Source organism: Manis pentadactyla, chromosome 4, assembly GCF_030020395.1.
Source record: "Manis pentadactyla isolate mManPen7 chromosome 4, mManPen7.hap1, whole genome shotgun sequence".
NCBI classification, from domain to species: Eukaryota; Metazoa; Chordata; class Mammalia; order Pholidota; family Manidae; genus Manis; species Manis pentadactyla.
The window spans coordinates 74,126,091-74,143,589 of NC_080022.1; the positions used below are offsets into that span (position 1 = coordinate 74,126,091).

Genomic DNA, 17,499 nt, shown 5'->3' on the forward strand with positions numbered 1-17,499 from the left:
AGCTGAGGGATACAGCAACAGAGCTTCGAGATCTTAGAGGTCGAGGAGTTTTGAGTGCCTGGTTCTGAGGGGTTTACTTAGCAGTGGATAAGCCTGAAATTCTCAATGTCAAAGTTTGTGAGTCAGAATTATGATGTCTGCTGTACTACTGCCCTTTCATGCCTTTCTGTTTATCCCCCTTGTTTAAATTTGACAATAACGAAATTCGCTTGTGGTATGGAAGGGTGATTGAACCCGAATCTAAAATATGTGGTTCTTGTTCTTCAGTTCTTACTGACAAATGATGTCAACGAGGTTAAAGTATGTGTTCTTTAGTTTCTTTATCTATAAAGAGTACAGCATATGCTAGGTCCCTTCCCCGCCAAAATGCTGATGAGATACTGAGAGAGTTTGCAGTCGGCACCGTCATGCCTTGTTCTCTTTGCCTTCGCCAAGCTCTTCGCTGGGTCCACTTGGTGGCACAGCCCTTTTTCTTATTTCATTAGTTTTTAAACTGTGCTGCTTGGGATGCTTTGGCCCCCCTGTGCTTCAGGCATCACTGTGGGGGGCTGGGAGGGGCCAGTAGGCAGGTTCATTGTGTACTTTCTAATGCAACCTAATTTTGTTAGCTACACTCAATTTTAAGATATTTTAAGGTTTGTGTGTGTAAGATAATATTCATTCACTTCCCTTCTAAAAACTAAACTATGTTATTTTTCTTAGTATATAAGTTATTAATGCTTCTCTTAAAAAAATACATTCTACTCCCAGAACTTTGTTTTTCACTGTTCCACATCCTCTTGTCATGGCTGCTTCTGCCCTGTATCCTTAGTCTGGGCTTCGAATAAGCTTTATCCAGGAGACAGCCGTCATCATTCATTGCTATTAATTTATTGATTATTCTGGTAAGAAACGCTCCACAGTATCTCTGTGTGCCTAACTCTTTAAAATGTAAATGAAAGATTGATAAATTGTCAGAGGTATGCAGTGGGCAGTCCTGTGCTTTCGAGGCTGAGGTCACAGCTTGCGGACGCTTTCAGTGCAGTACAGGGTGGTGGGTCCCGCAACCCCTCATTTCATCCCACCCCCTTGCCCACCTCCATACCGTATTTATTCTCCAGAAGGAATTCTTACCTGCTTGCTGTTTTTCATGCAGAGATTTGCTTATCAAAAATAAATGCCATTTTCCTTTGAGAAATTGCATGTCACTGCTTTGCAGCTGGTAATACTTGGGTTTATCAAGTTCTGTATTAACCAGTTCTTAACATTTAAAAAATATATTTATACTTAAAGGATTCTTCATATTAACTTATCTTTTGTATACTTTCAATTCCAGTACATTAAAATAGTAATATTTATATATTCAGTTTTTAAAATTTACTTACCACATCTCTAATTCTATTAATCTTTTTATCAACAAACTTATGATATCTGCTCTTGTCTCTCTAAAGTCTTTGATAATCATCTTTAATGATTTTGGCTTAAGGATTAATATTTGTGTTATTTGTTGAGTCATTAATAAATAGGCATTTTTATAAATAACAAGTCTGAAAAGAAAACATTTGCGCAGAATATTGCTATACTGAAGTGCCGGCTTTTCAGCACATGTGTTGGTATCCCCTTGTCCCATGTAAATGTGCTCACTAAATAGCATTGTAAATGATTGCATTGTGTGAACTTCTTTTCAGGATCCTCTTTTCACCCATTTCAGAGTGTGGTGATAGTAGCTCTCTGTGTGCTGAATTAGTAATTACAGATCACACTATGCTTTCCTTAATTGAAACCTGTTTCTAGCTCTGTAATTGTCAGATAGGGTTGGCTTTATGCCTAAATGGAAAATATTTTGCTATCATCAAATTTCATTTTCTTTAAATTATTCTTAAGTAATGAGTGTGTTCTCCCTTTTTAGGTGCGCTTTGTAAAGAATATAACTTACTGGAAAGAGATGAAACCAGGGTTTTATCATGGACACGTTTCTTACTTGGATTTTGCAAAGTAAGTTATGACCAAAATGATACACTAAAGAATGCTTGTACTTTAGCAACTTAAAAAGGGATAAATTCATTAAATTGTTATCATTTTGATGTATGTATGTATGTATGTATGTATGTACATATGTATTGTGTATGTACATATGTATTGGCTTGCCACTTTTAGATATGTAATTTAAATATACCTCTAGTATTTTACTGCCCTCTAGTGTTCATAAATTGATAATTGTCATTAATTTTTGAAATTCAATGTAGATTAAATTCAGGTAATACTCTTTAAAGTTACTTGTCGTTATTACATTTAGGTTTCTTGTACAACCAAATGACACTATTTAAGGAAAGCCCCAAGTTTTAACCTAGAGGCCAATCAGATTATGGCCTACCATGTCACTGACTGAGAACTGAGAAAGCAAAGCAGCTCTCCCTCAGTTCTTGGTGTCCCAGTACATCTGCTTCTCAGCCAAGACACAGTAAGCTGTGTACTTCCCCTTGGGCTACCTTGTTTTAGGTTTAAAAGTGTGATATAGTCAAAAGAGACTTTAAAAAAAATATAGTGATTTGTCAGACACTGGGTATAAATCACTCCTATTTTCTATATTTTGAGGGGGAAAGTGGGGTCAGGGTTTTTCTATCATAATTCTCCCAAGAAAAGTTGATGAAACTACAAGCAAACCCTTAGAGTCTGTGCCACATTAGGGTACTAATCAGAAAACTAATCAAAAGGAGCATTTTAAAGAAATGTGGCTTGTGAATCTATCTGAATATTTTTTGTAGCACATAGAGTACTATTATAGAAAATCTCAAATCCAACTCTTTTCCCTAAATAAGGTTCTACACTAATTTCAAAAACATTTAAAAATTATTTTTGAAATTATTTAAGCCTAGGCATGTACACTCAGTCATAAGTAGCAGTCATAATTTCAAATTAATACTTTCATATATTTGTCAACTTTAAAGAGCATTCTGTGTAAAATTTGAAAATTAAACTGATACCCCACTGTCACTTTAACTTCTTAAATTTAAAAAGTTGAATGAAATACTACTGATTCCAGATTAATAATCTTAATTTTTTTGAAAACCATGTAATCAAAAAGGTCCCAAAAACTATATACAGAAAACAATATATTTTTATTTCTAGTTCCTTCCACAGGACTCAAGATCTTTCAGTAAAATGGTAGCTTTAAAGTTAGATGTACATTTTTCTATAAATAATTAATACTGCAATATTGAAAACATTTTATAGGCAGCTTTAAAATAAATGAATTATTTTTCTTTGCTAGGCATTGAAACCAATTTTGAAACCTTAATTCATATGCATATTTTCCCTCTGGTCTGCATTTTCCTTCAACTGAGTGTTTGTTACCTTCTCACCTAAATGATTTCCTTTTCCACATACAACTTGGTTTCTAATACTTGAGGTTTTCATTATTAAAATAACATATTGAGTGCTTTTACTCTTGGCAAAAGTCTTTTACTTAGAAAGAAGCTCTATATGCTAGGGTTCTTGCAGTTAAAAAAGTATAAAGCTTCTTGAAAAGATTAATCTCATTTATTAAATACTAACATGAACGTTAAAGGGTTTGACTATTTTCATAATGAGTCTCATGTTATTGGAAGTGAAAAGTGTTGTGAAAATTTTTAATAAACATATCCAACATTTTAATCAACTACTTAAACAAGTCAACTAGAGGGAATATATTTTGATGCATATAGTCAAGAACTATTGTCGATATAACTAATATCTTTTAAAATAATTTTTCATTTGAAAGCCATGCTCAGCATGAATGATCATAAAAGAGGAAAGAAATATCACCTTACGAAATTTTAAAAACTTTTTATTCTTCAAAACATATTCTTGACTGGTCTAGTACTGTGTGGAACCTTTTAAAATACTTGCCTACAGGAAAAAATAGTGAAACCTGGTGAAATAAATATTTAATCGCATAGCTTTTCAATTGCCTTAGCAGGAACACGAAAGAGAGTGTAAACTCAGGAAACCCAGAAAATAAGACAGAGAAATGAAAAGTGAAAAGCCCTTTCTAGTTAGACTGACCACTAAGAAGCACACATTTTATTTGCAAGCCTGTGTCTGCTAAAGCCATGTTTTAGTTAAATTTATCTGGGTTTATTTAGAACTTTAGAATAATAACAAAAGTATCTTCTTGTTACATATTTGCATTCCTATCCTGTCTTGCTCTTTTTGTCCTAATCCTCTTAACTTTTTTAAGCATATTTCCTAGTTATCCTTTCTAATTTTCCCTTTTGTGTTCAATTACTGTTTTGTTTTCAGTTGATGGACAATGACACAATTTAAAAATACTGTAGACATGATCATTCGTGTCATAAAGTTAGAAATTTTCCAGCTTTAAAATAATTATATAGGTTGGACATTTTCAAAATGTCCAGGAATGCAGGCAATATAAAGTGGAATAAGTTGCAGTTCTTGTTCTTGTCCTCAGTGAGTTCACTGAAACCCCATTTTTTCTATAATTTATCAGTTCAGTGTTTTATTATAAACAGTGACAATATCACAAATTACCCACTTTTAATTCATTCTAGTCATTTATCAGCAGCATTTATTACCCACACTCTGATTTTCTTCAAATTTTACAAAAGAAGAACATTGGAACATCTCTTTCAATAACCTCTTTCAGTGACATTTTTCTTTATAATGAATAATGTTCAGCTAAAAAAAATTGTTTTAATGCTGGTTTCCATCAGACTATGCTGAGATTTTTTTACCTAAGGGTCACATTTCAATATCTTTCTTAGAAAGATATTTGGAAATTATTTGTGGTGCACCAGTCAGTTCCATTCAGGCACACATCAGGTGTGTGCCTGTGTGGGCGGCCCCAGCAGGGAGTATGGATTTAATTGTGCCCTTTGGTTTCTCCACATCACCCTGTTGTCTTTTTCAGAAGAGTTGAGGTGAATCAGTAAAGAAGCAGATATGTCAGGACAAGAAATAATAACTAAATGCTTCACTAGGTCTGAAGTATCCTAAAGAGTAATAAAGTGATGATATTTTAGGCCTAGTATATAACTTCACGTGTGGTTTTTCCTTTTATCTTGTACTTCTCTACTGAACTGGTTGAAGTTTGCACCATTTTCTGCAGCTCTCAACAAATATGGCATAACACTGTAGAAACATTTTCCTAATTATTTCAGTCATTACAGGAGTGTGCTAGAGTGGCCTTTTCATTGACTACCTACTAGCTTTCTGCTGCACTGATCTGTAGACTGCTATGGAGCAATCTCTGAAGCCAGACAGATCTGCAGTAAATACCCCTTAGTTCCTTATCAGCTCTGCTTTCTCTGCTGATAAGATCACTTCAGATCTTCAGTGTCTCCATATGTAAACTTTGGATAATTAAAGAAACTACTTCATGGGTAATTATGAAGATTAAATATGAGAGTGTAAAGCACTTAGTTCTGTGTCTCACACAGAGCAGTATTATGTTTTTTTAAATTTCTGTCTTCTTTCAGTTCTCATGTTGTCTTACTGGTGTTTTCTTCTATTCCCTGTCTGAAGCTTACTGGCCCCTTATGCCCAACTCTTAATAAGGCAGTGCTCGACTGTGTCTTTGCTGCCATCTTTCGGTTTGGGGACGTTTACCCATTTTTACTTAAGACATCTGAGCAGGAAACTATAGAGTTGTCTTGGACAATACTTTTCTTCATTACATGCATCTAATCAGTTACCAAGTCTTTTTAGTCAGGCTTCTTTCATTTAGCATAATGCTTTTGACATTCACCAAAGCTCATGCTTGTATCAATGGTTAGCATCTTACTATGTAGTGTACCATTGTATGGATGCACCACAGTTTGTCCATTCACCAGCTTCTGGATACTTGGGGTTGTATTGAACTTTCAGTAATTATGAGTAAAGCTGCCAAAATATTTTCATACAGGTTTTGTTTAGACATATGTCTTCATTTCTCTTGGGTAAAACCTAGAAATGGGTTGTATGGCGACTTCGTAAGACACTGCCAAACTGTTTCCCCACCCAGCTTGTCTGTATTATTTTGCAATCTCACCAGCAGTGTATGAGAGTTCCAGTTGCTGTGTATCCTCCCCAGGATTTGGCATTGGTAGAGCTTTTTTTTTCCAATTTGGCCATGCTAATAGATGCATAGTAGATGAATGCCCTTTTTAAAAATTACTCACATGAAATTATCAATGGGACCAATAAATACCAAAGGTCATTCACTATTTGAAATAAGACAATGAGAACTTGCCACTAGAATTTGTAAGTTTAGGGCGAAGACAGTCCAGAATAAATATACAAAAGATGTCAGTGTCTCCAGCAGACTGCTGCCCAACTAGAGATGTTAAATCTAGTACGAAGCAGAAATCTCAGAGTAAAATGCTTCCTAAAGACTCTTCAGCCCACTTTCAGCTTCGTATCTTCTATGTAGGCTTTGTCTGGCCAGTTGACAATGTTCCCTTCAAGTGTTCTGAATATGCACATGTTCCTTTAACTATTCTTGATATTCAGTCATACATCCTCACTATGTAGAGTATAGTTGTAAGGAAATGAGCTTCATTTGTTTTCCTTGCTTTTGTTGTGTGACATATGGCAAGAATAAGATCCCTAATCTGTCTTCCTACCAACCTACTGCTCAAATTATATTTTTTCCCTTTGATCCTAGATAATACCACAGATACCATTCTACCAAATATGCTCTTATTTTCCTAGAAAGATCATATTCTAACTGGCCAAGAATTGTTTATTTCCCTGGTGTGAAGATGGGTTTTCTACTTTTCCACCTGAGCCCTCCTGAGGAAGAGCTCAGATGACAGGCCAGGTATAAAGGTGTAGTCTGCAACCATAGGAAATAATCTGTCCCCCTGTACAAAATGACCTGGTTGACAAAACTTACAAGCTTAAAAGGATGCTTGTTTCCTAACCAGCTGAGATGAATAGTCCAGATGCTATTTTTATCATGCCTATTGTTTCAGTCCCTTTCCTCCATGTCTATATAACCATACCCTAGCTTACAAATAATGATTATCTGTTTTCAGATGAGTTCACACATGACACCTCATTAAAATCAAACTTCATACATGTGAATGTCACCCCAAGTCATGCCCCAGAAAGTCATTTCCTGGACAGCAAGAAGAGTTTTGTAAAGTGCCAAATCCCCCTTTCACTGCCACTTGGTAAGAATTGCTGTCTGTTCCTCATGTTAGGGACTAGGAAAAAGGGGAAAAGAGGAAGCATTGGTGGGAGATGTTCTTCTGGAAGAAGGTAATTCTGAAGGGAACAGGCTCAGGGTGGTCAATGGCTAATAATGGAGATGATAAAGGGAAATCCCAGGGAATCCCACAGCCTTAAGAATGGAATTACCCATGGTCCGGTGTTTTCCCTTCCTTGTAGCTTCCTTTTACATGATGAATTATAGTGATAAAGCCACGAACAAGAAAGAAATAGTCCCTGCACTCATGGAGCTTCTGCTCCATCGCCTAATGTGACAGTGCTATCTATTTGCAACAATACTTTTACAATATTTGACTGTTTGATGAAAAATGCATCCGAAGTTCTGATCAGCCAACTCACAACTTGATTATTATAATAATGGTTTACAAAAGGATTCTCTAGTTGTTTTTTTTAAAAGTATCATTGATATATAACCTTATGTTGGTTTCAGATACACAGCATGGTGGTTCAACCTTCCATGTATTATCAAGTCCTCACCCACTCCAGTGTGGTCACTGTCCATCAGCATAGTAAGATGTTACAAGGATTCTCTGTAGTTTTAGTGACTTAGAGTTACTTAGTGTTGAAAGAAGGACTAGAATTCAAGAAAGCTGATTCTTTTCTACACACAAAGTAGTTTGTATAGAAAATTTGTAAGTTAGGAACTTCGTGTTCTATTAATTTTCAACTATTCAGAGGCTAGAAGAACTGAATTATGTGGGCACCTTGCTTTTTCTTTACTGAAGTCTCCACTACTCATTTCCTTAAGAATTTAATGTAAAACACTTATGCCTACTGTGTGTATGATATTGATTGTAATAGGCAGAAGGGGAAAATGTGAAATTGATTAATTTCACTATATGCTTTTTAGTGCCTCTGGAAGATGATTTTAAGAAGGAGAAATTTAAGTTATGAGCTAATAGCTTGTTAAGTTTTAAGTTATAAACTATGAGCTAAATTGAGGGTCTCTATAGACGGATGAGTGTATGTATCAAGAGTGGATATAAAAGAAGAAGCAATTTCACTGTCTCTTATTCAGAGTTATACAACTTAGGTTTCACTCTCATTTCTCATTGTGATTCCCATTTTAAGAGAGATTGCCAATATTTTTCTGATTTTCAAAATAGTACTAATCAGTAAGCAAGTATTTATGTATACTAAGCCCTATGAAATATATAAAAGAAGTGTAAAGTACTGTGCCTACCCAGAAGTGGCTTGTAGTGCTACTACGGAGAAAACAGTTACAAGAGAAAATGCTGATAGGATACATTAAGAGTAGAGTTGCCTGATAGCAATAGCTCCTAGATGCAGGTGTTAAAGTCACACAGCACTGTACACTGAGTCATCAAGAAGACTTTCTGGACTTCACAAGATGTCATTATTGCCCCTCTAGGGTTTCTTCCAAAACAGCAGGCACTGGGCTTTATTGAGATAGGATTGATATACAACATCCTGTAAGTTTAAGGTGTACAATGTAGTGATTTGGTACACATATACATTGTGAAATGTTTACCACAGTGAGGCAAGTTAACATATCCTTCACATAATTACCATGTTCTTGTTATTGCTGTTGTTATGGTGAAAACATTTAATATCTACTCTCACAGCAACTTTCATGTATACAATACAGTACTCTTAACTGTAGTCACCACACTATACATTTGGTCCTGTATCGTGACATTGCTGTATTGTGTCAGGCCACCCTCCTGATGCCTTTAGTGGTCTGCAGTTCTCCACTCCATGCCCAACTCTTTGCTCATTTCCTGGTATTATCCTCTTTCTGATTCTGCCAGAGCCAGATTGACCTTGCTATTTCTCAAGAACACCTGGCACTTAGCTGCTTTAGCCTTTTCCTTTTTTTTCTTTTTTTTCCTTTTTTTCTTTTGGTATCATTAATCTGCAATTACATGAAGAACATTATGTTTACTAGGCTCCCCCCTTCACCAAGTCCCCCCCACAAACCCCATTACAGTCACTGTCCATCAGCGTGGTAAGATGTTGTAGAATCACTACTTGTCTTCTCTGTTGTACAGCCCTCCCCATGCCCCCTCCTCCACATTATACATGCTAATCGTAATGTCCCCTTTCTTTTTCCCCACCCTTATCCCTCCCTTCCCACCCATCCTCCCCAGTCCCTTTCCCTTTGGTAACTGTTAGTCCATTCTTGGGTTCTGTGATTCTGCTGCTGTTTTGTTCCTTCAGTTTTCCTTTGTTCTTATACTCCACAAATGAGGGAAATCATTTGCTACTTGTCTTTCTCTGCCTGGCTTATTTCACTGTGTATAATACCCTCTAGCTCCATCCATGTTGTTGCAAATGGTAGGATTTGTTTTCTTCTTATGGCTGAATAATATTCCATTGTGTATATGTGCCACATCTTTGCTTCAGCCTTTTCTATTTGAAAGTCTCATGTTCCTGGGACACTTTGCCCAGATATCTACATGGCTCCATGCTCATCACATAATACTAGTGAAGGCTTCCTGAACAACCTTACTTTGAATTATATTTTCCCCATGTCTCCTGGCACTCCCTGTTCCCTTTCACTGCATCATTTTTCTCCCTAGTACTTTTTACCATCTGGCCTATTTACTTATTTATTTATATCCTGTCTCCTCCAAATAAGATGTAAGCTCCAAAAGGACAAGGAGGTTTGCATTTCTTTTCACTGCTGTATTCCTATTATTAGTATAGTACCTAGCATATATTGGGTACACAAAAAATAATTTTTTAATGAATTAATGTAATAGAAAGAAAGGATAGAAAAATGAGCATGGCATTCTAGTTAAGGAAGACAGAATGACCAAAGACATGTAAGTAGAAATAGGATTAAGTATATGGGGTGGAAGAGGTAGACCTAACTGTAGAAGATAAATGGTTTCTTATTTGAGGAGAGTTGAAAATAAAGTTAGATCAATAAGGTGGTACCTAGGACAAGGCAAGCAGACATTAACAATCAGGCGAAGGAGATTAGGTTTGATGTCAACATAAACAATAGAGGTATTTCAGATTCCTAAGAAGGTGATCTAATAGAAGTTGTTTCAGGAATATCAGTTGAGAATTGGTATGGAAGGTAGATTGAAAGGGAGAGAGACTGAATGCAAGAAAATCAACTAGGTTATTGCAGTAATCTAAGCATGAAGCCTAGGAAGAAGGCAGTGGTGAAGAGAAAGGAAATGATGAGGACAGGTCAAATCTGAGAGAAAGCCTATAAAAGAAAAAAATCAGAAGGACTTGGTAGCTGTACTAAGTGAAGAATAAAGGAGTGTGGAGAGTCGAGGTAACACGAAGGTTTCAAGACTGAGACAAGTGAGGATATGAGAACAGGGAGCCAGTTGCTCAATTCTAGAGTCTGCAAGAGTTGCTAAAATAAAAGCCTCTGTGTTCCTTCAACTCTTATCATTCCCTGTGGAGATAATGCTGAAAACTTAATGTCTTTCACATCTGTCTTTTCTTTAAAATTAGCATTAGTAGAAGGTATACTCAAATGCTCACACTGAATCCATTGATGTTTATCTAGTTTGGTAGACCAGAAATGAGAAATCATTGCTACATAAAATTAAAATTTTTTATGTAATTCTTGCCAGTAAAATTTTAAATAATTTTAAATTCAGTTTTCAGCTTTATTTTCTGCACTTTATCATCATCTGTAATTTTTAAATTCTTACTTCTTGTTTACTTTGTTGTAACATAATCATAAGATGTTTTGTAATCTCCACATATTCTATTTAAATTCTCCCATAAGGAATTAGTACCTCAAATTTATAATTTCAGGAAACCCCTAAACAGAATGATAATGTCAATTTCACCTTTGAAATTTTGTTCTATTTTAGATTTGGTGTGAAGAAGAAACCAATTTACATTAATGTTATAAGGGATCCTATTGAGCGGCTAGTTTCCTACTATTATTTTCTGAGATTTGGAGATGATTATAGACCAGGATTAAGAAGACGAAAACAAGGAGACAAGAAGGTACTATTTTACTGTTAAGATTTTTATACAGATGATTGTTTATGAGCTGCAATAAACTGTATGCTTCTAAAATTTATTACTGATTATAAATGTACTACTTGCTTATTGTGGGAAATTTGAAAAGAACCCAAAACTATAAAGAAGCATAAGTAAAACTATTTTTATGGTTGATATTTTGGAGTATATATAATTTTTTATTATTTAAAAAATATTTTACTTCTGTTTCAGGGCTGAATATTTGTTTTTTCATAGTCCTATTAACAATTTTCTTTGAGACCATTGTAATTATTCATTAATATATATTTGTGTACTTACTTTGTTTCTCTTAGTCTTGATGATGGCAGTTGATATTAATTTGTGATCTCAGTTTAGGGACACTTTTGCTGACGTCAGTATTTTTTCAGGTAAAACAAGAATAATAGCTTAACAGAGTTCGTTCTTAGCAGGTTCAGCTTTGGGCTGCTTTCAATTTAAGTGCATCCTCCAGATAAGCACCAGAGTTGTTTTTCTGAGAAACTGTAACGATGTGTCACTTCTCTGGTGGGACACCTTTACTGGGACCTCATTGCTGGCAGGATTGCCCACAGTACAGAAGTCACAATCTGACATAATCTGAGACCTACCTCTCCTGCTTCATTTTCCCTCAGGCACCCAGTGCTCTAGCCACATGACACGTCACTGTCCTCCAAACTTCTTACTGCTTCATCTACTTTCTGCACACATTTCGTTCCCTGTGTTTAGAATGTTTCTCCTTCACTCTGTAAAACACTGTCCTCCTTCAAGATTCAGTTCAAATGTTACCTTTTCTATAAAGTATTTTCTGGTGCCCCCAGGCCCTTGGTCATGTCCTTTCAAAGTTCCCAGAGCACTCCATTCAATCTCCATTTTTTAAGCATTTATTTTGTGATATTTGAATTATTTGTTTACACATATCTCTTGTCCAAAAGGATATGAACTTTCTGAAACAGGGACTATATTTCACTCATCTTTCTTGCCCCACTGTTTAGCAAATCTGTAAGCACCTAGCAAGTGGATGAACGAACTAATTACACACCTGGTAAACTTGAAGTGTTACATAGTAGTGATGCTAGATAATTGATATATTATAATAATTAACATCCAACAATTGATTTTTGCCTTCTGTGTCACATGAGGAAGCAATGGTTTTTCTTTTATTTACTTTTTTGTGTTTTCTAGATACTGCTATTTCCTTCTCTAATTTCAGAGTGTTAGGCAGAATGTACTGATCCAAATACAAATAACTGACCAAACCTTTTTTTCTTTTTTGTGCCCACTGATCTCTTAGCATTATTTAATCTTCTAAAAATGTATGTGCTGTTATTATGGAGATTCTGCCAAATTTTATAAAATCCAGTAGTGTAACTATGTGGTGACCTAGTACTTTAGAATATTTTGATAGTTATTTCTAAATTCACTTCAGTGCTTAACTTCTTTCTCTTCCTTCCTTCTTTCCTTCATCTCCTCTCTCTTTCTTTCTCTCTTTCTTCCTTTCTCATCCTTCCTTCCCTTCCTTTTTTAGCCCTATCTTTTACACTAGCTCTTACTCAATAAAGTTTAGTATCCATCCCTTTGGCCAAAGGACTATTAATGTTGGTAGGGAAAAGATTTGCAGTCATGTAGATTCGTACATTCACCATTTGTCACTGTCAGCTCTGGATGCCATAGGCTTGTGGTTGCTAGCCTGTGTAGTTTATAGAATTACCTAATAATAATAATACCTAATGATAATATAATAACAATAGCTCACATCTTATTGTGTATGAAGCACTGTTTTAAGTTATATATAATACATCTATTTTCTCAGGTAGCCTGTACAACAATTCTGTGGAGTAGTTGCTGTTATTGTCTCCATTTTACAGATATGGAAACTGAGGCACAGAGAGTACCTTGCCCGGTGTTACACTGCCAGTGAATGGTAGAGTTGGAATTTAAACCCAAGCACATTAATCCCAGGGCTCACAGTCTTAATCCCTCTATGCCCTTTTCAAAGAACAGAGAGAAAGTAAATTATTACTCAACATTTTTTAATGTGAGAGATATTTCAAAGGTGTTTATTCAGTCCTCACAAAAAAATACAGGCAAATATTTTAATATTACTTACATTTCATTTTTGAAAGTTTTAGGTAGATATGCTCTCTCAAGCCTGGAGATTTAACCATTCTGCATCCAAATGGTATTAGGGGTTGTTTTTTGTTTTTCGTTATCATTACAAAATATATATTAATACACCTATATATTTAGATGTAATATTAGTAAAATCAGCAAAATACTATTGTATTACCTTAGTTCTCATGAGAACAGGGCCATCTACAAATCCTCCCTTGGTTTAAATAGGCAAAATGGACCTTCTCAGTCTTAAAACATATTGAAACACACATTTTAAATAATTTGGCTTGTTTCTCATGACACAAATTTGGTAACATTCTGGGATCTAATGAATTAAATGATGTTTAGTAACTCCTTAATATCTTTAACTGGCAAACGTTTTCATTAATAAACATTTGTAAGGGGGATATGTGCATGGAATGTAATATTTTTGAAAATGGCAGGGTATTTGAAGATAATGGGGAACTAAAGGGTGGCTATGATGATGTAGGAGGTACCTTGCAAAGGCAAAGGTTGGAAATACTGGCAATGGCTTCACTTCCATGAAATTGTATATTGTTTACACCTCAAGTGATATGTTGAAGCATATTAGACAATATTCAGTTCAGTACTCACGGCAACTATTATGCTTTAAACGGCAGTACTCTGTAATCTAAACTGCTTTCTGGTTACACAGTGATTTCAAACACATTTATGCATATGTATACCTATGATAGCTTTCAGTTGATCTCGTGAGGAGCACAAGATTTGTTTGGGGGATTTCAAATACTCTATTTTTCCTATTTTATAACTAGAGTTTTACTTAATCTCTGCCTAGTACCTGGAAAGCAGGGATATTAAATAATCCAGAGGTTAGCATTGAAGAACTATATGGATAAATCAGTGGTTCTCAAACTTTTTAGTCTAAGAACTCCTTTTACTCTTAATTATTGAGGAACGCCCCCCCAGAGTTTTTATTTTTGTGGGTTCTATCTACTGATATTTGCCAATATCAATAAATTTACCAATTTACTGAGACATTTCAAAATATTAATTAACAATAACAGTAGGAAACTCTTCATATGGTGACATAAATGATATATTTCAATGCAAATAACCGTTCTCACAGAAAATATAAAGAGTGGCATTTTGTTTTATAATTTTTTAAAATATCTGGATTAATGTAGATAACTGGATTTTCATATATGCTGTTGAATCAGTCTGCTTAATATATTCTTTTGGTTGAAGTGTATAAAGAAAATCCAGCTTTACACAGATATATAAATGCAAAAGGGAGGATTTTAGTAGCCTTTTAGAAAACTGTGGATATTCTTTAATACTACACTAAAACTTGACACCGAGGCATTTGAGAACTTGTTTGCTTAGGAAATATTTTATATGTTAAAAACAGCACAGGAAAGCTGTATAATATTATTGCAGTTCATATTTTAAAGGTTTGATAACTAGTTTTCTCTCAGTAAAATGTGCAACCAAGAGTCAGCCTTGACTTGTCTTCTTCTCAGATTTCTGATTGGACCATAGTTAGTTCCTTTCACCAAAAGAGAAAAAAATAAAAGGAAGAATCACTTGTAATAAAGTTGAAGAAAGGTGATAAGTTCAAATTAAATACTATTTTTAGTCATGTATAAGTAGGTGGAGGTATCCCCTAGAGATTGTGTTTTTATCTTAAGAAATAGATGTGAACTAATCATAGATTTGGGAGTCATCAGCATCAGGTGGGAGTTGAAACAAGGGATTGAATGAAATTGCACTTGAAAGATTTACAGAATATGAAGAGAGGACCAAATAAAAAAAGAAGAAAAGGAAAGGTTGCAGATATGTAGTTCTGGGGAATGCCAACATTCAAGGACTAGGCAGAGGAGACTGAGGTCAGAGTAGAAGACCTGGCATGTTCTTGAAATGGATGGGAAAATAATTGCAATTGCAAAGAAGCTAGTGAATTGAAGACTTAAAAGTATACCTTAGATTCATCAATGGAGAGGTCATTAGGGATGTCAGAGAAAGGAGTTAAAGTGGAATCCAAAGAGCTGAGGAGATACAGAGGGATGAGGTTAAGACTGAGAGGAAAGATTACTTTTCAGATAAAAGTTTGGCTTTTATGGTTAAGATGATACACACTTGGGCATTATTAACATTGAAGAGAACAAGGAGTGATGATAGAAGAAACTGGAGAAAAATTGATGGAGCAGATTCTCCTAATGGGGTAAGAATGGTATTCAAAGATATAAGGAAATACCTCTTTGAAGATGAGGGCAGTTAGGGGGCTACAGATATAGATAAGCTTTTATATAAGCAGGAAGTCAAGGGAGCTCACTCTTAGCTTCAGTTTTCTATATGATACATGAAGTAAGATCATTTGCAGAAGAGGATTTGAATGTAAATATAATTGCCATCACAACTCAATGAGCACCAAATTTTGTTTAATTTTTTAACCTTCAATTTTAGGAGTTAAATATTTAAACTATAATCTAAATAGCCTAATGACTATTATGATAATTCTGTGCTTTTAAAAACATTTGTATGTAGTTCACAAAGAATTGTCCTATCTCAGCATTAGATGGTTTTCAAATGAAAAAGCTAATCATAATTTTGTTTCTGTGGTGTGCTGAACTGGGTTTTGTGGGAGAGGAACAGTCTGGAACTTTCATTTCATTTGTTTGTGTTGCCTTTTATTTTAAGGACTTGGGTTTTTATGAGAAAAAATATTTACTTATAGAAAATCCTATTTATAAACTGTGAGACCAAAATGTTTAGGAGATGGCTAAAAAAAGTTAGCAAATAAACAGAAAATTTTGGTGACTAGGCCTTTGAGTAACAGTCATCTTCTATGGTATAAGTAGAGAAACCCATGTGTTGATGTCACTATTGGATTCACTGCAGTAGTTAATCTTAAGACTTAAATGTACTGATTCATCAAGTTGTATGTAGTAAAAGTGGTACTGAATTGTCTTAATGTGGTTTCTCTCACTAAAGAATACTTGGTTTACTTTATTCATCAAATATTTATATAAAAATGAGAGAATTTCTCGTATATGCTAAGATCTAGCACAGTCATACATGTTTGTCAAGTTTTGATTATTCATAGTTTCTTTTTGTTTTTTTCCTCCACATCTTCCTTGCTACTGGCTATCTTTGGCTTTTTCTTATAGTTGACAGGAGTGAAACACTTCCCCAAATGTTAAAAAGGAACCAAACAGGAGACAAAACGCAAACTATTTTTCTTTTTACATTGTCTAATAAAACATTAGGTAGGTGAATTATAGTAGATGCTAAACTTCTAAAACAAAGAAACTCAATAGTTTGCATAAGATTATTTCTATATCATACATAAAAGCCTAAAGATAAGGGCCCTGACTCTTAGAGCAGCTCTGCTGCACATTGTCATTCAGGGACTTTGTTTCCTTCCGTACTGTTACTCTGCCGTTCTTCAGGGGGCTGTCCTTAGTGCTTGGTTGAATTTGGTCACACTACGTCTGCCTTCCAGGCTGTGGGAGGCAGGAAAGTGGAGGGCAAGCAGTTTCCTTTTAACCAACCAAGTGACCAGAACTTGGTCACATTACTTCTGCCTTCAGTTTGCTGGCAAGAACTTAGCCACGTAGCCATACCTAACTGCAAGTGAAGCCAAAACACTATGACTGTGGAAGAAGGGAGGAATGAATTTTGGAGGTGACTCTTAATACTACCATGTGGCTAGCAGATTTAAAGCTACTGGCCAAAACTGTACTTGAGGATTATCTACAGACTTTCTTTGCTTGAAATACTAAAATACTTCAGGAGCACAGGGACTAGGAGTTGGCTAACTAGAGAATTTGGGGTAAAATAGCCATCCTGCATCCTGCATCCTTGTTTGAAATAGCATCCTTGTTTATTAATCAGTTCTAATTCCAGTAGTGAATATTGAAATTCCCAAAGTTGTCCACGTAGTAACTGTGGAAACTTTTAAGACTATAACCTCTTTTAACATCCTGGTTTCTTATATTTAAGCAAAATCTTTTTAATTTTACACACATACACACACACACACACACACACACGTATGTACACGAAATGGTGGTAAAGATTATGATTTCACCCACAATCACCTTAGTAATTAATTTCTTTTTTATCTTGTGTTCTCTCATCAGATAGAGGTGCAAAGAAGCATAGTACCTCTTCTGAGCTTCAGAGGCACCATACTATGATCCAGGATCTGTTTGAAATTGGATAGGCATGGAGTCAAACCTTCTGATAAAC

The 17,499-nt window shown here is 35.2% G+C and overlaps 1 protein-coding gene across 3 annotated transcripts in view; it reads left to right on the forward strand.

Moving 5' to 3' along the window:
* Window positions 1–17,499, forward strand: part of HS2ST1 (heparan sulfate 2-O-sulfotransferase 1) — a 166,695-nt gene that overhangs the window by 139,160 nt on the left and 10,036 nt on the right. For all 3 annotated transcript variants that reach the window (XM_036890156.2, XM_057500395.1, XM_036890157.2), the window contains exons 3-4: window positions 1,889–1,974; window positions 11,001–11,139. In XM_036890156.2, the coding sequence (XP_036746051.1) occupies window positions 1,889–1,974; window positions 11,001–11,139 (225 nt within the window). The remainder of the gene's footprint in view (window positions 1–1,888; window positions 1,975–11,000; window positions 11,140–17,499) is intronic.